This window comes from Scyliorhinus torazame, chromosome 4 (genome assembly GCF_047496885.1).
Source record: "Scyliorhinus torazame isolate Kashiwa2021f chromosome 4, sScyTor2.1, whole genome shotgun sequence".
In the NCBI taxonomy this organism is placed as follows: domain Eukaryota; kingdom Metazoa; phylum Chordata; class Chondrichthyes; order Carcharhiniformes; family Scyliorhinidae; genus Scyliorhinus; species Scyliorhinus torazame.
The window spans coordinates 73,118,247-73,141,225 of record NC_092710.1 but is presented as its reverse complement, the minus strand read 5'-3'; the positions used below and the strand labels follow the sequence as shown (position 1 = coordinate 73,141,225).

The following is a 22,979-nucleotide window of genomic DNA, read 5'->3' as shown; positions in this document are numbered from 1 at the left end:
GGGAGAAGAGAAGACGATAGTTTAAACTTTGGTAAATGGCATGAACAGATATCACACATTGGAATATTCATTGTGTGGCCAGAGTTCAGTCAGCACAATGTGTACACAGCTGGCTAAATAGAAAATCCCAAGACAGGTACATCACAGGGTTGGATACAGAGTAAAGCTCCCTCTACACTGTCCCCATCAAACATTCCCAGGACAGGTACAGCACGGGGTTAGATACAGAGTAAAGCTCCCTCTACACTGTCCCCATCAAACACTCCCAGGACAAGTACAGCACGGGGTAAGATACAGAGTAAAGCTCCCTCTACACTGTCCCATCAAACACTCCCAGGACAAGTAAATCACAGGGTTAGATACAGAGTAAAGCTCCCTCTACACTGTCCCCATCAAACACTCCCAGGACAAGTACAGCACGGGGTTAGATACAGAGTAAAGCTCCCTCTACCCTGTCCCCATCAAACTCTCCCAGGGCAGGGACAGCACGGGGTTAGATACAGATTAAAGCTCCCTCTACACTGTCCCCATCAAACACTCCCAGGACAGGGACAGCACGGGATTGGCTACAGAGTAAAGCTCCCTCTGCACTGTCCCCATCAAACACTCCCAGGACAGGTACTGCACGGGGTTAGATACAGAGTAAAGCTCACTCTACACTGACCCATCAAACACTCCCAGGACAGGTACAGCACAGGGTTAGATACAGAGTAAAGCTCCCTCTACACTGTCCCCATCAAACACTCCCAGGACAGGTACAGCATGGGGTTAGATACCGAGTAAAGCTCCCTCTACACTGTCCCCATCAAACACTCCCAGGACAGGGACAGCACGGGGTTAGACACAGAGTAAAGCTCCCTCTACACTGTCCCCATCAAACACTCCCAGGACAGGTACAGCACGGGGTTAGATACAGAGTAAAGCTCCCTCTACACTGTCCCCATCAAACACTCCCAGGACAGGTACAGCACGGGGTTAGATACAGAGTAAAGCTCCCTCGACACTGTCCCCATCAAACACTCCCAGGACAGGTACAGCACGGGATTAGATACAGAGTAAAGCTCCCTCTACACTGTCCCCATCAAACACTCCCAAGACAGGTACAGCACGCGGTTAGATACAGGGTAAAGCTCCCTCTGCACTGTCCCCATCAAACACTCCCAAGACAGGTACAGCACAGGGTTAGATACAGAGCAAAGGTCCCTCTGCACTGTCCCCATCAAACACTCCCAGGACAGGTACAGCACGGGGTTAGATACAGAGTCAAGCTCCCTCTGCACTGTCCCCATCAAACACTCCCAGGACAGGTACAGCACGGGGTTAGATACAGGGTAAAGCTCCCTCTGCACTGTCCCCATGAAACACTCCCAGGACAGGTACAGCACAGGGTTAGATACAGAGTAAAGCTCCATCTGCACTGTCCCCATCAAACTCTCCCAGGACAGGTACAGCACGGGGTTAGATACAAAGTAAAGCTCCCTCTACACTGTCCCCATTAAACTCTCCCAGGACAGGTACAACACGGGGTTTGATACAGAGTAAAGCTCCCTCTACATTGTCCCCATCAAACACTCCCAGGACAGGTACAGCACGGGTTAGATACAGAGTAAAGCTCCCTCTGCACTGTCCCCATCAAACACTCCCAGGACAGATACAGCACGGGGTTAGATACAGAGTCAAGCTCCCTCTACACTGTCCCCATCAAGCACTCCCAGGACAAGTACAGCACAGGGTTAGATACAGAGTAAAGCTCCCTCTGCACTGTGCCCATCAAACACTCCCAGGACAGGTACAGCACGGGGTTAGATACAGAGTCAAGCTCCCTCTGCACTGTCCCCATCAAACACTCCCAGGACAGGTACAGCACGAGGTTAGATACAGGGTAAAGCTCCCTCTGCACTGTCCCCATCAAACACTCCCAGGACAGGTACAGCACAGGGTTAGATACAGAGTAAAGCTCCCTCTGCACTGCCCCCATCAAACACTCCCAGGACAGGTACAGCACAGGGTTAGATACAGAGTAAAGCTCCCTCTACACTGTCCCCATCAAACACTCCCAGGACAGATACAGCATGGGGTTAGATACAGTGTCAAGCTCCCTCTACACTGCCCCATCAAACACTCCCAGGACAGGTACAGCACGGGGTTAGATACAGAGTACAGCTCCCTCTACACTGCCCCATCAAACACTCCCAGGACAGGTACAGCACGGGGTTAGATACAGTGCAAAGCTCCCTCTCCACTGTCCCCATCAAACACTCCCAAGACAGGTCCGGCACGGGGTTAGATACAGAGTAAAGCTCCCTCTACACTGTCCCCATCAAACACTCCCAGGACAGGTCCAGCACGGGGTGAGATACAGGGTAAAGCACCCTGTACACTGCCCCATTAAACACTACCAGGACAGGTACAGCACGGGGTTAGATACAGAGTAAAGCTCCCTCTACACTGTCCCCATCAAACACTCCCAGGACAGGTACAGCACGGGGTTAGATACAAAGTAAAGCTCCCTCTACACTGTCCCCACCAAACACTTCCAGGACAGGTCCAGCACGGGGTTAGATACAGAGTAAAGCTCCCTCTACACTGTCCCCATCAAACACTCCCAGGTCAGGTACAGCACGGGGTTAGATACAGAGTCAAGCTCCCTCTACACTGTCCCCATCAAACGCTCCCAGGAAAGGTACAGCACGGGGTTAGATACAGGGTAAAGCTCCCTCTGCACTGTCCCCATCAAACACTCCCAGGACAGGTACAGCACAGGGTTAGATACAGAGTAAAGCTCCCTCTACACTGTCCCCATCAAACCCTCCCAGGACAGGTACAGCACGGGGTTAGGTACAGAGTAAAGCTCTCTCTACACTGTCCCCATCAAACACTCCCAGGACAGGTACAGCACGGGGTTAGATACGGAGTAAAGCTCCCTCTACACTGTCCCCATCAAACACTCCCAGGACAGGTACAGCACGGGGTTAGATACAGAGTAAAGCTCCCTCCACACTTTCCCCATCAAACACTCCCAGGGCAGGTACAGCACGGGGTTAGATACAGAGTAAAGCTCCCTCTACACTGTCCCCATCAAACTCTCCCAGGACAGGTACAGCACGGGGTTAGATACAAAGTAAAGCTCCCTCTGCACTGTCCCCATCAAACACTCCCAGGACAGGTACAGCACGGGGTTAGATACAGGGTAAAGCTCCCTCTGCACTGTCCCCATCAAACACTCCCAGGACAGGACAGCACAGGGTTAGATACAGAGTAAAGCTCCCTCTGCACTGTCCCCATCAAACTCTCCCAGGACAGGTACAGCACGGGGTTAGATACAAAGTAAAGCTCAATCTACACTGTCCCCATTAAACTCTCCCAGGACAGGTACAACACGGGGTTTGATACAGAGTAAAGCTCCCTCTACATTGTCCCCATCAAACACTCCCAGGACAGGTACAGCACGGGTTAGATACAGAGCAAAGCTCCCTCTGCACTGTCCCCATCAAACACTCCCAGGACAGATACAGCACGGGGTTAGATACAGAGTAAAGCTCCCTCTACACTGTCCCCATCAAACACTCCCAGGAAAGGTACAGCACGGGGTTAGATACAGAGTGCAGCTCCCTCTACACTGCCCCATCAAACACTCCCAGGACAGGTACAGCACGGGGTTAGATACAGTGCAAAGCTCCCTCTCCACTGTCCCCATCAAACACTCCCAGGACAGGTCCGGCACGGGGTTAGATACAGAGTAAAGCTCCCTCTACACTGTCCCCATCAAACACTCCCAGGACAGGTCCAGCACGGGGTGAGATACAGGGTAAAGCACCCTGTACACTGCCCCATCAAACACTACCAGGACAGGTACAGCACGGGGTTAGATACAGAGTAAAGCTCCCTCTACACTGTCCCCATCAAACACTCCCAGGACAGGTACAGCACGGGGTTAGATACAAAGTAAAGCTCCCTCTACACTGTCCCCACCAAACACTTCCAGGACAGGTCCAGCACGGGGTTAGATACAGAGTAAAGCTCCCTCTACACTGTCCCCATCAAACACTCCCAGGTCAGGTACAGCACAGGGTTAGATACAGAGTCAAGCTCCCTCTACACTGTCCCCATCAAACGCTCCCAGGAAAGGTACAGCACGGGGTTAGATACAGGGTAAAGCTCCCTCTGCACTGTCCCCATCAAACACTCCCAGGACAGGTACAGCACAGGGTTAGATACAGAGTAAAGCTCCCTCTACACTGTCCCCATCAAACCCTCCCAGGACAGGTACAGCACGGGGTTAGGTACAGAGTAAAGCTCTCTCTACACTGTCCCCATCAAACACTCCCAGGACAGGTAGAGCACGGGGTTAGATACGGAGTAAAGCTCCCTCTACACTGTCCCCATCAAACACTCCCAGGACAGGTACAGCACGGGGTTAGATACAGAGTAAAGCTCCCTCCACACTTTCCCCATCAAACACTCCCAGGGCAGGTACAGCACGGGGTTAGATACAGAATAAAGCTCCCTCTACACTGTCCCCATCAAACTCTCCCAGGACAGGTACAGCACGGGGTTAGATACAGAGTCAAGCTCCCTCTACACTGTCCCCATCAAACACTCCCAGGACAGGTACAGCACTGGGTTAGATACAGAGTAAAGCTCCCTCTGCACTGTCCCCATCAAACACTCCCAGGACAGGTACAGCACGGGGTTAGATACAGAGTCAAGCTCCCTCTGCACTGTCCCCATCAAACACTCCCAGGACAGGTACAGCACGGGGTTAGATACAGGGTAAAGCTCCCTCTGCACTGTCCCCATCAAACACTCCCAGGACAGGACAGCACAGGGTTAGATACAGAGTAAAGCTCCCTCTGCACTGTCCCCATCAAACTCTCCCAGGACAGGTACAGCACGGGGTTAGATACAAAGTAAAGCTCAATCTACACTGTCCCCATTAAACTCTCCCAGGACAGGTACAACACGGGGTTTGATACAGAGTAAAGCTCCCTCTACATTGTCCCCATCAAACACTCCCAGGACAGGTACAGCACGGGTTAGATACAGAGTAAAGCTCCCTCTGCACTGTCCCCATCAAACACTCCCAGGACAGATACAGCACGGGGTTAGATACAGAGTAAAGCTCCCTCTACACTGTCCCCATCAAACACTCCCAGGAAAGTTACAGCACGGGGTTAGATACAGAGTAAAGCTCCCTCTACACTGTCCCCATCAAACACTCCCAGGACAGGTACAGCACAGGGTTAGATACAGAGTAAAGCTCCCTCTGCACTGTCCCCATCAAACACTCCCAGGACAGATACAGCACGGGGTTAGATACAGAGTAAAGCTCCCTCTGCACTGTCCCCATCAAACACTCCCAGGACAGATACAGCACGGGGTTAGATACAGAGTAAAGCTCCCTCTACACTGTCCCCATCAAACACTCCCAGGACAGGTACAGCATGGGGTTAGATACAGAGTCAAGCTCCCTCTACACTGTCCCCATCAAACACTCCCAGGACAGGTACAGCACAGGGTTAGATGCAGAGTAAAGCTCCCTCTGCACTGCCCCATCAAACACTCCCAGGACAGGTACAGCACGGGGTTAGATACAGAGTCAAGCTCCCTCTGCACTGTCCCCACCAAACACTCCCAGGACAGGTACAGCACGGGGTTAGATACAGGGTAAAGCTCCCTCTGCACTGTCCCCATCAAACACTCCCAGGACAGGTACAGCACGGGGTTAGATACAGGGTAAAGCTCCCTCTACACTGTCCCCATTAAACTCTCCCAGGACAGGTACAGCACGGGGTTAGATACAGGGTAAAGCTCCCTCTGCACTGTCCCCATCAAACACTCCCAAGACAGGTACAGCACAGGGTTAGATACAGAGTAAAGCTCCCTCTGCACTGTCCCCATCAAACATTCCCAGGACAGGTACAGCACAGGGTTAGATACAGAGTAAAGCTCCCTCTACACTGTCCCCATCAAACACTCCCAGGACAGATACAGCACGGGTTTAGATACAGTGTCAAGCTCCCTCTACACTGTCCCCATCAAACACTCCCAGGACAGATACGGCACGGGGTTAGATACAGAGTCAAACTCCCTCTACACTGTCCCCATCAAACACTCCCAGGAGAGGTACGGCACGGGGTTAGATACATAGTCAAGCTCCCTCTTCACTGTCCCCATCAAACACTCCCAGGACAGGTACGGCACGGGGTTAGATACAGAGTCAAGCTCCCTCTACACTGTCCCCATCAAACACTCCCAGGACAGGTACAGCACAGGGTTAGATACAGAGTAAAGCTCCCTCTGCACTGTCCCCATCAAACACTCCCAGGACAGGTACAGCACGGGGTTAGATACAGAGTCAAGCTCCCTCTGCACTGTCCCCACCAAACACTCCCAGGACAGGTACAGCACGGGGTTAGATACAGGGTAAAGCTCCCTCTGCACTGTCCCCATCAAACACTCCCAGGACAGGTACAGCACGGGGTTAGATACAGAGTAAAGCTCCCTCTACACTGTCCCCATCAAACACTCCCAGGACAGGTACAGCACGGGGTTAGATACAGAGTAAAGCTCCCTCTACACTGTCCCCATCAAACACTCCCAGGACAGATACAGCACGGGGTTAGATACAGAGTCAAGCTCCCTCTACACTGTCCCCATCAAACACTCCCAGGACAGGTACGGCACGGGGTTAGATACATAGTCAAGCTCCCTCTTCACTGTCCCCATCAAACACTCCCAGGACAGGTACGGCACGGGGTTAGATACAGAGTAAATCTCCCTCTACACTGTCCCCATCAAACACTCCCAGGACAGGTACAGCACGGGGTTAGATACAGAGTAAAGCTCTCTCTACACTGTCCACATCAAACACTCCCAGGACAGGTACAGCACAGGGTTAGATACATAGTCAAGCTCCCTCTTCACTGTCCCCATCAAACACTCCCAGGACAGGTACAGCACGGGGTTAGATACAGAGTAAAGCTCCCTCTACACTGTCCACATCAAACACTCCCAGGACAGGTACAGCACGCGGTTAGATACAGAGTAAATCTGCCTTTAATCAGGACCCGTTGGGCAGGATTCTCCGCCGGCGAGTCGAGGCAGAAATGTGCCGCGGTGGGTCGGAGTGTGCAGCCCGCTGAGTCGGCACCGATCATCGTGGTTTTATTTACACATTATATCCACTAGCTGGTGTCCATACCGGGTTCCTGGTCTAGTCGGTGCTTTACTGGCCGACCTTTTATACAGAGGTTAATAGAGCACCCCGCCCCTCGCGGGGGAGCTCGTACCCCCCAAGGACACGAGGAAGATAATGATTCCCACCCTGTGGGTCCCGGAAGGGCCACCACATCCCTTTCCCCCGCAGAGTCCAAGGACATCCTCAACGAACGATGTGGCGAAGGAGGAGGTGGAGGAGGGGGCCAACTTCGCATTCTTTTCCGCCCTGGCAAATGGTCATTGAGCGGATGGGTCGGCAATCCCTTCCTGGTGAACGTCGCCTGCGGCAAGATCGCCGCGTTGGACGATCGGTGGGAGGTGGTTGATCGGCACCCGAGTCCCCAGAGATCGGCGTCTCCCTTTCCGAGTCGGACGATGCAACGTCGGGAATGTCGGCGTCGAGAGGGACCGGAGGCGTCCCTGCTGGCTGGATCGGCAACGGAGCAGGAGGATCCAGAACACGTTTCCTGCGAGGAACCTCACGAGAGAGCAACCTCCGTGACCAAACGTCAAGCAAGTGCCATCGCATATCAGCTCCCCCGGACGGATGACAATCCCAGCGAGCACCGTCACTGAAGTTACGAGTGAACACCTGGTCGCCAGCTGCGACGTGTCGAAGAGGTGGATGTCGGACTGGACAACCCCCTCGCAAATCTTGGTCACGGCGCACCCTCGCGCCGATGTCCGGCTGAATCAAACTCCGACACGTCCGAAACCTACGTCCCAGTAACATCTCCGCGAAGGCCACCCGTGTTACTGCGTGTGTCACCATCCTGGTGTCCATCAAACTCAAAGTCTGTTTCTTTAGCCCAGTTTAAACGTGCGCAAGGCCCGCCTGTGCCAAGCCATTCGATGCTGGATGGCGTGGCCGGCACGGACATGGTATAAAAGCAGCCAACTCTTCGCTCGTGAAAGAGGCCCCGTTATCTGTCACAGCAATTCCATGGGTGGGCAAAGAAATGGTCAATCGCTCGACGGTCACCCGGAAGGCGATCGGCGCCACCTTGTGAACCTTCAGCCACTTTGAGTGGCCATCTTTCTGGCCACTCCCAAGGGTGTCGGTGTGCTGCCGCGGGGAGCCTCTGGGGCACTGACGTGTGTCCTTGAACCACTCGAGTGGACCCCGCGATATTCCGTTGTTTCCGAGCCAAATACAGAGTATGCACTCCTTGTTTGATAAGATCAAAGCACGGTAGCACAGTGGTTGGCACAGTTGCTTGACAGCTCCAGGGTCCCAGGTTCGATTCCCGGCTTGTCTGTGCGGAGTCTGCACGCCCTCCCCGTGTGTGCGTGGGTTTCCTCCGGGTGCTCCGGTTTCCTCCCACAGTCCAAAGGTGTGCAGGTTAGGTGGGTCAGCCGTGATAAATTGCCCCTTTAGTGTCCAAAAAAAATTAGTTGGGATTACGGGGATAGGGTGGAGGTGTGGGGATAGGGTGGAAGTGTGGGCGTAAGTAGGGTGCTCTTTCCAAGGGCCGGTGCAGACTCGATGTGCCGAATGGCCTCCTTCTGTATTGTAAATTCTATGAACGCTATGAAAAAAGGTGTGCGCGAAACCACACAAATGGCTCCCATACCCAACTCCATTTGGAGCATTTGACCATTCACCTGCATTGGATCCCGAATAGGGGGCCACATGGGCCGATGCCAAAGAGTTCAGCTGCATCTGAGCCTCATCCTCGGCCTCTTCTGGACCATCCACATGCAAAGCCCGGCCTCGGGGCTGACACCTACCTCGACTGAGGCACCCGGAGCGCTGGTCTTCCTGCGGGCACATCTAGACTGGCACCCACACATTGCACACGGGCTGCAATCACCTTCAGCCAATCCAGTGATGTCATGCATCGCAGCGGCTGGCACTTCGCTCAGAGGCAGGAGTCACCTGCCGTTCATTCAGGTTCGTGCTGGTACCATGTGAAGGGCAATTCCCCAAAATGTTCACCTCCATCCCTTGTATCTCTTGGACGACGCAGTCCACACTTTCCACGTATAAGAAGATCTACAGCGCCTGATGAAGGTCAGGGAGATTTCGCACAAAGGTTTCTTCTGCGTTTGCATATTATTGATACCGCAGACCAAACGATCGCGGAGCATATCGGAGAAAGCAGTTCCATACTCACAATACTCGACTATCTTCTGCAGCCATGATACAAAGTCGGTGACAGACTGGGCGGGGGACCTCTCCACCGTATTGTGAGATTCCGGATCACCCCGATCGTGTGCGTTGCGCAGGATGTCAACAGTTTGACCATCCACCGCTCGTTCTCAGTGATGTTGTTGGCCCGGAAGAAGTAGCGCAGCCTTTCTGCGTACTGGTTACAACCTTCAACATTAGCGTCAAATGCATCGAATCGCCCAAACAGAGATAAGGTGAATCAATTAATACCAAACCTGGGTGCAGAAATCGGGGAGGTGGCTAAACTGAGAAGGTCACAATGTCGAAGCCAAGCCAGTGTACTTCTTGTCGCCAGTTGAATAAGGACAAGGGGGCCACACCGAGTGAAATAAAGCAACATAATTATCTTTACACACAATATTTACACTGCCCGGTAGATTACTACTGGCTTCCTGTTCTGATCGGTACCTTATTGGCCGATATGTTATACACAGGCTAATAGGGATCCCTCGTCCAGAGCGCAGGAGATTGTACTCCGCAAGTACCACGGGAAGATAATCGTTCTCACTCCATAGGTCCAATGCGGGCTTTTACAGTTCGATACAGACTAAAGCTCCCCTACACTGTCCCATCCAGCACTCCCAGGCAAGGTTCGGAACTAGGTTAGATACAGAGTTAAGATGCCATCAGACGCAGAAAGCAGTTCAAATACTGTGTCTCAGATTTCAGAGAATTGAAAGGCTGGAAATTTAAGTTTCAAACTCACAGGCATTTCCTTCCGAGATGCCACGTTCCCTGGATTTATTCCAAGATAAATATCCTTCTGATGGGCTCGTATTTCCTGTCAAAGATACAAATCGCAGACATTAACCCTCTGACCCTCCCCATTTACACACACTGAGAAGCCTGTTCCCCTATCGGAGGGGGATGAACCCCCTCACCCACCTCTCTCCATTTACACACACTGGGCAGCCTGTTCCCCTATCGGAGGGGGATGAACCCCCTCACCCACCTCTCCCCATTTACACACACTGGGCAGTCTGTTCCCCTATCGGAGGGGGATTAACCCCCTCACCCACCTCTCCCCATTTACACACACTGGGCAGTCTGTTCCACTATCGGAGGGGGATTAACCCCCTCACCCAACTCTCCCCATTTACACACACTGGGCAGTCTGTTCCCCTATCGGAGGGTGATTAACCCCCTCACCCACCCCATTTACACACACTGGGAAGCCTGTTCCCCTATCGGAGGGGGATTAACCCCCTCACCCACCCCATTTACACACACTGGGCAGCCTGTTCCCCTATCGGAGGGGGATTAACCCCCTCACCCACGTCTCCCCATTTACACACACTGGTCAGCCTGTTCCCCTATCGGAGGGGGTTTAACCCCCTCACCCACCTCTCCCCATTTACACAAACTGGGCAGCCTGTTCCCCTATCGGAGGGGGATTAACCCCCTCACCCACCTCTCCCCATTTACACACACTGGGCAGCCTGTTCCCCTATCGGAGGGGGATTAACCCTCTCACCCACCTCTCCCCATTTACACACACTGGGCAGCCTGTTCCCCTATCGGAGGGGGATTAACCCTCTCACCCACCTCTCCCCATTTACACACACTGGGCAGCCTGTTCCCCTATCGGAGGGGGGTTAACCCCCTCGCCCACCTCTCCCCATTTACACACACTAGGCAGCCTGTTCCCCTATCGGAGGGGGTTTAACCCCCCCACCCACCTCTCCCCATTTACACACACTGGGCAGCCTGTTCCCCTATCGGAGTGGGATTAATCCCCTCACCCACCTCTCCCCATTTACACACACTGGGCAACCTGTTCCCCTATCGGAGGGGGATTAACCCCCTCACCCACCTCTCCCCATTTACACACACTGGGCAGCCTGTTCCCCTATCGGAGGGGGATTAACCCCCTCACCCACCTCTCCCCATTTACACACACTGGGCAGCCTGTTCCCCTAGCGGAGGGGGATTAACCCCCTCACCCACCTCTCCCCATTTACACACACTGGGCAGTCTGTTCCCCTATCGGAGGGGGATTAACCCGCTCACCCACCTCTCCCCATTTACACAAACTGGGCAGCCTGTTCCCCTATCGGAGGGGGATTAACCCCCCCACCCACCTCTCCCCATTGACACACACTGGGCAGCCTGTTCCCCTATCGGAGGGGGATTAACCCCCTCACCCACCTCTCCCCGTTTACAAACTCTGGGCAGCCTGTTCCGCTATCGGAGGGGGATTAACCCTCTCACCCACCTCTCCCCATTTACACACACTGGGCAGCCTGTTCCCCTATCGGAGGGGGATTAACCCTCTCTCCCACCTCTCCCCGTTTACAAACTCTGGGCAGCCTGTTCCACTATCGGAGGGGGATTAACCCCCTCACCCACCTCTCCCCATTTACACACACTGGGCAGCCTGTTCCCCTATCGGAGGGGGATTAACCCTCTCACCCACCTCTCCCCATTTACACACACTGGGCAGCCTGTTCCCCTATCGGAGGGGGATTAACCCTCTCACCCACCTCTCCCCATTTACACACACTGGGCAGCCTGTTCCCCTATCGGAGTGGGATTAATCCCCTCACCCACCTCTCCCCATTTACACACACTGGGCAACCTGTTCCCCTATCGGAGGGGGATTAACCCCCTCACCCACCTCTCCCCATTTACACACACTGGGCAGCCTGTTCCCCTATCGGAGGGGGATTAACCCCCTCACCCACCTCTCCCCATTTACACACACTGGGCAGCCTGTTCCCCTAGCGGAGGGGGATTAACCCCCTCACCCACCTCTCCCCATTTACACACACTGGGCAGTCTGTTCCCCTATCGGAGGGGGATTAACCCGCTCACCCACCTCTCCCCATTTACACAAACTGGGCAGCCTGTTCCCCTATCGGAGGGGGATTAACCCCCCCACCCACCTCTCCCCATTGACACACACTGGGCAGCCTGTTCCCCTATCGGAGGGGGATTAACCCCCTCACCCACCTCTCCCCGTTTACAAACTCTGGGCAGCCTGTTCCGCTATCGGAGGGGGATTAACCCTCTCACCCACCTCTCCCCATTTACACACACTGGGCAGCCTGTTCCCCTATCGGAGGGGGATTAACCCTCTCTCCCACCTCTCCCCGTTTACAAACTCTGGGCAGCCTGTTCCACTATCGGAGGGGGATTAACCCCCTCACCCACCTCTCCCCATTTACACACACTGGGCAGCCTGTTCCCCTATCGGAGGGGGATTAACCCTCTCACCCACCTCTCCCCATTTACACACACTGGGCAGCCTGTTCCCCTATCGGAGGGGGATTAACCCTCTCACCCACCTCTCCCCATTTACACACACTGGGCAGCCTGTTCCCCTATCGGAGGGGGATTAACCCTCTCACCCACCTCTCCCCATTTACACACACTGGGCAGCCTGTTCCCCTATCGGAGGGGGATTAACCCCCTCACCCACCTCTCCCCATTTACACACACTGGGCAGCCTGTTCCCCTATCGGAGGGGGATTAACCCCCTCACCCACCTCTCCCCAGTTACACACACTGGGCAGTCTGTTCCCCTATCGGAGGGGGATTAACCCCCCCACCCACCTCTCCCCATTTACACACACTGGGCAGCCTGTTCCCCTATCGGAGGGTGATTAACCCCCACACCAACCTCACCACATTTACACACACTGTGCAGCCTGTTCCCCTATCGGAGGGGGATTAACCCCCCCACCCACCTCTCCCCATTTACACACACTGGGCAGCCTGTTCCCCTATCGGAGGGGGATTAACCCCCTCAACCACCCCATTTACACACACTGGGCAGCCTGTTCCCCTATCGGAGGGGGATTAACCCCCTCACCCACCTCTCCCCATTTACTCACACTGGGCAGCCTGTTCCCCTATCGGAGGGGGATTAACCCCCTCACCCACCTCTCCCCATTTACACACACTGGGCAGCCTGTTCCCCTATCGGAGTGGGATTAATCCCCTCACCCACCTCTCCCCATTTACACACACTGGGCAACCTGTTCCCCTATCGGAGGGGGATTAACCCCCTCACCCACCTCTCCCCATTTACACACACTGGGCAGCCTGTTCCCCTATCGGAGGGGGATTAACCCCCTCACCCACCTCTCCCCATTTACACACACTGGGCAGCCTGTTCCCCTAGCGGAGGGGGATTAACCCCCTCACCCACCTCTCCCCATTTACACACACTGGGCAGTCTGTTCCCCTATCGGAGGGGGATTAACCCGCTCACCCACCTCTCCCCATTTACACAAACTGGGCAGCCTGTTCCCCTATCGGAGGGGGATTAACCCCCCCACCCACCTCTCCCCATTGACACACACTGGGCAGCCTGTTCCCCTATCGGAGGGGGATTAACCCCCTCACCCACCTCTCCCCGTTTACAAACTCTGGGCAGCCTGTTCCGCTATCGGAGGGGGATTAACCCTCTCACCCACCTCTCCCCATTTACACACACTGGGCAGCCTGTTCCCCTATCGGAGGGGGATTAACCCTCTCTCCCACCTCTCCCCGTTTACAAACTCTGGGCAGCCTGTTCCACTATCGGAGGGGGATTAACCCCCTCACCCACCTCTCCCCATTTACACACACTGGGCAGCCTGTTCCCCTATCGGAGGGGGATTAACCCTCTCACCCACCTCTCCCCATTTACACACACTGGGCAGCCTGTTCCCCTATCGGAGGGGGATTAACCCTCTCACCCACCTCTCCCCATTTACACACACTGGGCAGCCTGTTCCCCTATCGGAGTGGGATTAATCCCCTCACCCACCTCTCCCCATTTACACACACTGGGCAACCTGTTCCCCTATCGGAGGGGGATTAACCCCCTCACCCACCTCTCCCCATTTACACACACTGGGCAGCCTGTTCCCCTATCGGAGGGGGATTAACCCCCTCACCCACCTCTCCCCATTTACACACACTGGGCAGCCTGTTCCCCTAGCGGAGGGGGATTAACCCCCTCACCCACCTCTCCCCATTTACACACACTGGGCAGTCTGTTCCCCTATCGGAGGGGGATTAACCCGCTCACCCACCTCTCCCCATTTACACAAACTGGGCAGCCTGTTCCCCTATCGGAGGGGGATTAACCCCCCCACCCACCTCTCCCCATTGACACACACTGGGCAGCCTGTTCCCCTATCGGAGGGGGATTAACCCCCTCACCCACCTCTCCCCGTTTACAAACTCTGGGCAGCCTGTTCCGCTATCGGAGGGGGATTAACCCTCTCACCCACCTCTCCCCATTTACACACACTGGGCAGCCTGTTCCCCTATCGGAGGGGGATTAACCCTCTCTCCCACCTCTCCCCGTTTACAAACTCTGGGCAGCCTGTTCCACTATCGGAGGGGGATTAACCCCCTCACCCACCTCTCCCCATTTACACACACTGGGCAGCCTGTTCCCCTATCGGAGGGGGATTAACCCTCTCACCCACCTCTCCCCATTTACACACACTGGGCAGCCTGTTCCCCTATCGGAGGGGGATTAACCCTCTCACCCACCTCTCCCCATTTACACACACTGGGCAGCCTGTTCCCCTATCGGAGGGGGATTAACCCTCTCACCCACCTCTCCCCATTTACACACACTGGGCAGCCTGTTCCCCTATCGGAGGGGGATTAACCCCCTCACCCACCTCTCCCCATTTACACACACTGGGCAGCCTGTTCCCCTATCGGAGGGGGATTAACCCCCTCACCCACCTCTCCCCAGTTACACACACTGGGCAGTCTGTTCCCCTATCGGAGGGGGATTAACCCCCCCACCCACCTCTCCCCATTTACACACACTGGGCAGCCTGTTCCCCTATCGGAGGGTGATTAACCCCCACACCAACCTCACCACATTTACACACACTGTGCAGCCTGTTCCCCTATCGGAGGGGGATTAACCCCCCCACCCACCTCTCCCCATTTACACACACTGGGCAGCCTGTTCCCCTATCGGAGGGGGATTAACCCCCTCAACCACCCCATTTACACACACTGGGCAGCCTGTTCCCCTATCGGAGGGGGATTAACCCCCTCACCCACCTCTCCCCATTTACTCACACTGGGCAGCCTGTTCCCCTATCGGAGGGGGATTAACCCCCTCACCCACCTCTCCCCATTTACACACACTGTGCAGCCTGTTCCCCTATCGGAGGGAGATAATCCCCCTCACCCACCTCTCCCCATTTACACACACTGGGCAGCCTGTTCCCCTATCGGAGGGGGATTAACACCCTCACCCGCTTGTCCCCATTTACACACACTGGGCAGCCTGTTCCCCTATCGGAGGGGGATTAACCCCCTCACCCACCTCTCCCCATTTACACACACTGTGCAGCCTGTTCCCCTATCGGAGGGGGATAATCCCCCTCACCCAACTCTCCCCATTTACACACACTGGGCAGCCTGTTCCCCTATCGGAGGGGGATTAACACCCTCACCCGCTTGTCCCCATTTACACACACTGGGCAGCCTGTTCCCCTATCGGAGGGGGATTAACCCCCTCACCCACCTCTCCCCATTTACACACACTGGGCAGCCTGTTCCCCTATCGGAGGGGGATTAACCCCCTCACCCACCTCTCCCCATTTACACACACTGGGCAGCCTGTTCCCCTATCGGAGGGGGATTAACCCCCTCACCCACCTCTCCCCATTTACACACACTGGGCAGCCTGTTCCCCTATCGGAGGGGGATTAACCCCCTCACCCACCTCTCCCCATTTACACACACTGGGCAGCCTGTTCCCCTATCGGAGGGGGATTAACACCCTCACACACCTCTCCCCATTTACACACACTGGGCAGCCTGTTCCCCTATCGGAGGGGGATTAACCCCCTCGCCCACCCCATTTACACACACTGGGAAGCCTGTTTCCCTATCGGAGGGGGATTAACCCCCTCACCCACCCCATTTACACACACTGGCAGCCTGTTCCCCTATCGGAGGGGGATTAACCCCCTCACCCACGTCTCCCCATTTACACACACTGGGCAGCCTGTTCCCCTATCGGAGGGGAATTAACCATCTCACCCACCACTCCCCATTTTCACACACTGGGCAGCCTGTTCCCCTATCGGAGGGGGATTAACCCCCTCACCCACCTCACCACATTTACACACACTGGGCAGCCTGTTCCCCTATCGGAGGGGGATTAACCCCCTCACCCACGTCTCCCCATTTACACACACTGGGCAGCCTGTTCCCCTATCGGAGGGGAATTAACCATCTCACCCACCACTCCCCATTTTCACACACTGGGCAGCCTGTTCCCCTATCGGAGGGGGATTTACCCCCTCAACCACCCCATTTACACACACTGGGCAGCCTGTTCCCTTATCGGAGGGAGATTAACCCTCTCACCCACCTCTCCCCATTTACACACACTGGGCAGCCTGTTCCCCTATCGTAGGGGGGTTAACCCCCTCACCCACCTCTCCCCATTTACACACACTGGGCAGCCTGTTCCCCTATCGGAGGGGATTAACCCCCCCACCCACCTCTCCCCATTTACACACACTGGGCAGCCTGTTCCCCTATCGGAGGGGGATTAACCCCCTCACCCACCTCTCCCCATTTACACACACTGGGCTGCCTGTTCCCCTATCGGAGGGGGATTAAGCCCCTCCCCCCCTCTCCCCCATTTACACACACTGGGTAGCCTGTTCCCCTATCGGAGGGGGATTAAGCCCCTCCCCCACCTCTCCCCCATTTACTCACACTGGGCGACGATTGTATTTGAATTGAATGGTGTGATGATTGTATTTGAATAAAGTTAGAGATGTGGATCAGAAATTGGCTAGCTGAAAGAAGACAGAGGGTGGTGGTTGATGGGAAATGTTCAGAATGGAGTTCAGTTACAAGTGGCGTACCACAAGGATCAGTTCTGGGGCCGTTGCTGTTTGTCATTTTTATCAATGACCTAGAGGAAGGCGCAGAAGTGTGGGTGAGTAAATTTGCAGACGATACTAAAGTCGGTGGTGTTGTCGATAGTGTGGAAGGATGTAGCAGGTTACAGAGGGATATAGATAAGCTGCAGAGCTGGGCTGAGAGGTGGCAAATGGAGTTTAATGTAGAGAAGTGTGAGGTGATTCACTTTGGAAAGAATAACAGGAATGCGGAATATTTGGCTAATGGTAAAGTTCTTGAAAGAGTGGATGAGCAGAGGGATCTAGGCGTCCATGTACATAGATCCCTGAAAGTTGCCACCCAGGTTGATAGGGTTGTGAAGAAGGCCTATGGAGTTTTGGCCTTTATTGGTAGAGGGATTGAGTCTCCGGAGTCAGGAGGTCATGTTGCAGCTGTACAGAACTCTGGTACGGCCGCATTTGGAGTATTGCGTACAGTTCTGGTCACCGCATTATAGGAAGGACGTGGAGGCTTTGGAGCGGGTGCAGAGGAGATTTACCAGAATGTTGCCTGGTATGGAGGGAAAATCTTATGAGGAAAGGCTGATGGACTTGAGGTTGTTTTCGTTGGAGAGAAGAAGGTTAAGAGGAGACTTAATAGAGGCATACAAAATGATCAGGGGGTTGGACAGGGTGGACAGTGAGAGCCTTCTCCCGCGGATGGAAATGGCTGGCACGAGGGGACATAGCTTTAAACTGAGGGGTAATAGATATAGGACAGAGGTCAGAGGTAGGTTCTTTACACAAAGAGTGGTGAGGCCGTGGAATGCCCTACCTGCTACAGTAGTGAACTCGCCAACATTGAGGGCATTTAATAGTTTATTGGATAAACATATGGATGATAATGGCATAGTGTAGGTTAGATGGCTTTTGTTTCGGTGCAACATCGTGGGCCGAAGGGCCTGTACTGCGCTGTATTGTTCTATGTTCTATGATTGTATTTGAATTGAACAATGTAGCCCTGTTCCTGCCAGTCAGCTCCTGGCCTGTTTGATGTTGCAGTTCTTGTTTTTTGGGGTCACCCAGGAGACATACCTCCTGACTCCCAAAACACCAGCTCACAAATGCCAGTTTTCATACCTCGTATTCTGAGCCCTGTCCAGCTGCTGACGCCTTCTTGCGCATCTGGAGCTGTATAAAGTTCAAGAGAAGAGCATCAATTAACCTTTCTGTGCGAGACAAAATTCCTCACTCCTCTGGCATTCCCTATTCCGCCCCTCTTCCAAAAGGCACACAATCACTCCCCCTGTCCTCACTGGCTTCAAACTGAGTCTCGGAAAATCAGCTCTGACATAATTCCAAAAATCTGCGGACTCGTCACCCAACACCGTGTTACTGACTGTATCTCCACTGATGTTAATCCAGCTCCCTCACACTGTCACTCAGTAACCTCTCTCCCCCAGTACCCTATGTTACTGACTGTATCTCTACTGATGTGAATCCAGCTCCCTCACACTGTCACTCAGTAACCCCTTGTGGTGATACACCACTGTACCTCCCTACCATTGTACATGGTATATAATAGTTGTGCGTAACGTGGCCCTGTAATACTGTGTATTGTACTGTAACTCTGCAGAGGTTCGGTAACTGGCACGTAACCCGACCTGGCCACGGAGAGCTCCGCCTTAGCCACTCCCCCGGGAGTCAGTATAAGAACCTCTTCTGGGACAGCCCCCATTCTTTCTGGGGTCGTCTGTGTCGGGTAAGCCTCCCATGTAGTATATTAAAGCCTGAGTTAAAGTCTCACATGTCTTTGTGGTTCTTGACGCTTAGCGCATCACCCCTCTCCCCCAGCACCCTGTGTTACTGACTGTATCTCTACTGATGTTAATCCAGCTCCCTCACACTGTCACTCAGTAACCCCTCTCCACCAGCACCCTGTGTTACTGACTATCTCTACTGATGTTAATCCAGCTCCCTCACACTGTCACTCAGTAACCCCTCTCCCCCAGCACCCTGTGTTACTGACTGTATCTCTACTGATGTTAATCCAGCTCCCTCAAACTGTCACTCAGTAACCCCTCTCTCCCAGCACCCTGTGTTACTGACTGTATCTCTACTGATGTTAATCCAGCTCCCACATGCTGTCGCTCAGTAACCCCTGTCCCCCAGCACCCTGTGTTACTGACTGTATCTCTACTGATGTTAATCCAGCTCCCTCACACTGTTACTCAGTATCCCCTCTCCCCCAGCACCGTGTTCCTGACTATCTCTACTGATGTTAATCCAGCTCCCTCACACTGTCACTCAGTAACCCCCTCCCCCCGCACCCTGTGTTACTGACTGTATCTCTACTGATGTTAATCCAGCTCCCTCAAACTGTCACTCAGTGACCCCTCTCCCCCAGCACCCTGTGTTACTGACTGTATCTCTACTGATGTTAATCCAGCTCCCTCACACTGTCACTCAGTATCCCCTCTCCCCCAGTACCCTATGTTACTGACTGTATCTCTACTGATGTGAATCCAGCTCCCTCACACTGTCACTCAGTAACCCCTCTCCCCCAGCACCCTGTGTTACTGACTGTATCTCTACTGATGTGAATCCAGCTCCCTTACAATGTCACTCAGTAACCCCTCTCCCCCAGCACCCTGTGTTACTGACTGTATCTCTACTGATGTTAATCCAGCTCCCTCACACTGTCACTCAGTAACCCCTCTCCCCCAGCACCCTGTGTTACTGACTGTATCTCTACTGATGTTAATCCAGCTCCCTCACACTGTCATTCAGTAACCCCTCTCCCCCAGCACCCTGTGTTACTGACTGTATCTCTACTGATGTTAATCCAGCTCCCTCACACTGTCACTCAGTAACCCCCCTCCCCAGCACCCTGTGTTACTGACTGTATCTCTACTAATGTTAATCCAGCTCCCTCACACTGTCACTCAGTAACCCCTCTCCCCCAGCACCCTGTGTTACTGACTGTATCTCTACTAATGTTAATCCAGCTCCCTCACACTGTCACTCAGTGACCCCTCTCCCTCAGCACCCTGTGTTACTGACTGTATCTGTACTGATGTTCATCCAGCTCCCTCACACTGTCACTCAGTAACCGCTCTCCCCCAGCACCCTGTGTCACTGACTGTATCTCTACTGATGTTAATCCAGCTCCCTCACACTGTCACTCAGTAACCCCTGTCCCCCAGTACCCTGTGTTACTGACTGTATCTCTACTGATGCTAATCCAGCTCCCTCACACTGTCACTCAGTAACCCCTCTCCCCCAGCACCCTGTGTTACTGACTGTATCTCTACTGATGTTAATCCAGCTCCCTCACACTGTCACTCAGTAACCCCTCTCCCCCAGCACCCTGTGTTACTGACTGTATCTCCACTGATGTTAATCCAGCTCCCTCACACTGTCACTCAGTAACCTCTCTCCCCCAGTACCCTATGTTACTGACTGTATCTCTACTGATGTGAATCCAGCTCCCTCACACTGTCACTCAGTAACCCCTCTCCCCCAGCACCCTGTGTTACTGACTGTATCTCTACTGATGTTAATCCAGCTCCCTCACTGTCACTCAGTAACCCCTCTCCCCCAGCACCCTGTGTTACTGACTGTATCTCTACTGATGTGAATCCAGCTCCCTCACACTGTCACTCAGTAACCCCTCTCCCCCAGCACCCTGTGTTACTGACTGTATCTCTACTGATGTTAATCCAGCTCCCTCACTGTCACTCAGTAACCCCTCTCCCCCAGCACCCTGTGTTACTGACTGTATCTCTACTGATGTTAATCCAGCTCCATCACACTGTCACTCAGTAACCCCGCCTCCCCCCCCCCCCCAGCACCCTGTGTTGCTGACTGTATCTCGACTGATGTTAATCCAGCTCCCTCACATTGTCACTCAGTAACCCCCCTCCCCCCGCACCCTGTGTTACTGACTGTATCTCCACTGATGTTAATCCAGCTCCCTCACACTGTCACTCAGTATCCCCTCTCCCCCAGCACCGTGTTACTGACTGTATCTCCACTGATGTTAATCCAGCTCCCTCACATTGTCACTCAGTAACCCCCCTCCCCCCGCACCCTGTGTTACTGACTGTATCTCTACTGATGTTAATCCAGCTCCCTCACACTGTCACTCAGTAACCCCTCTCCCCCAGCACCCTGTGTTACTGACCGTATCTCTACTGATGTTATTCCAGCTCCCTCACACTGTCACTCAGTAACCCCTCTCCCCCAGTACCCTGTGTTACTGACTGTATCTCTACTGATGTGAATCCAGCTCCCTCACACTGTCACTCAGTAACCCCTCTCCCCCAGTACCCTGTGTTACTGACTGTATCTCTACTGATGTTAATCCAGCTCCCTCACACTGTCACTCAGTAACCTCTCTCCCCCAGTACCCTATGTTACTGACTGTATCTCTACTGATGTGAATCCAGCTCCCTCACACTGTCACTCAGTAACCCCTCTCCCCCAGCACCCTGTGTTACTGACTGTATCTGTACTGATGTTCATCCAGCTCCCTCACACTGTCACTCAGTAACCGCTCTCCCCCAGCACCCTGTGTCACTGACTGTATCTCTACTGATGTTAATCCAGCTCCCTCACACTGTCACTCAGTAACCCCTGTCCCCCAGTACCCTGTGTTACTGACTGTATCTCTACTGATGCTAATCCAGCTCCCTCACACTGTCACTCAGTAACCCCTCTCCCCCAGCACCCTGTGTTACTGACTGTATCTCTACTGATGTTAATCCAGCTCCCTCACACTGTCACTCAGTAACCCCTCTCCCCCAGCACCCTGTGTTACTGACTGTATCTCCACTGATGTTAATCCAGCTCCCTCACACTGTCACTCAGTAACCTCTCTCCCCCAGTACCCTATGTTACTGACTGTATCTCTACTGATGTGAATCCAGCTCCCTCACACTGTCACTCAGTAACCCCTCTCCCCCAGCACCCTGTGTTACTGACTGTATCTCTACTGATGTTAATCCAGCTCCCTCACTGTCACTCAGTAACCCCTCTCCCCCAGCACCCTGTGTTACTGACTGTATCTCTACTGATGTGAATCCAGCTCCCTCACACTGTCACTCAGTAACCCCTCTCCCCCAGCACCCTGTGTTACTGACTGTATCTCTACTGATGTTAATCCAGCTCCCTCACTGTCACTCAGTAACCCCTCTCCCCCAGCACCCTGTGTTACTGACTGTATCTCTACTGATGTTAATCCAGCTCCATCACACTGTCACTCAGTAACCCCGCCTCCCCCCCCCCCCCAGCACCCTGTGTTGCTGACTGTATCTCGACTGATGTTAATCCAGCTCCCTCACATTGTCACTCAGTAACCCCCCTCCCCCCGCACCCTGTGTTACTGACTGTATCTCCACTGATGTTAATCCAGCTCCCTCACACTGTCACTCAGTATCCCCTCTCCCCCAGCACCGTGTTACTGACTGTATCTCCACTGATGTTAATCCAGCTCCCTCACATTGTCACTCAGTAACCCCCCTCCCCCCGCACCCTGTGTTACTGACTGTATCTCTACTGATGTTAATCCAGCTCCCTCACACTGTCACTCAGTAACCCCTCTCCCCCAGCACCCTGTGTTACTGACTGTATCTCTACTGATGTTATTCCAGCTCCCTCACACTGTCACTCAGTAACCCCTCTCCCCCAGTACCCTGTGTTACTGACTGTATCTCTACTGATGTGAATCCAGCTCCCTCACACTGTCACTCAGT

The 22,979-nt window shown here is 53.9% G+C and overlaps 1 protein-coding gene across 2 annotated transcripts in view; it reads right to left on the bottom strand.

The window, feature by feature from the left end:
• The window catches only part of fcer1g (Fc epsilon receptor IgFc epsilon receptor Ig), a 137,116-nt gene that overhangs the window by 67,211 nt on the left and 46,926 nt on the right, over window positions 1–22,979 (bottom strand). The window contains exons 3-4 of one of the 2 annotated variants that reach the window (XM_072498281.1): window positions 18,364–18,414; window positions 10,101–10,175 (exon numbers count right to left, since the gene is read on the bottom strand). In XM_072498281.1, coding sequence (XP_072354382.1) covers window positions 10,101–10,175; window positions 18,364–18,414 — 126 coding nt within the window. The remainder of the gene's footprint in view (window positions 1–10,100; window positions 10,176–18,363; window positions 18,415–22,979) is intronic. The other variant, XM_072498282.1, reaches the window with a different exon arrangement.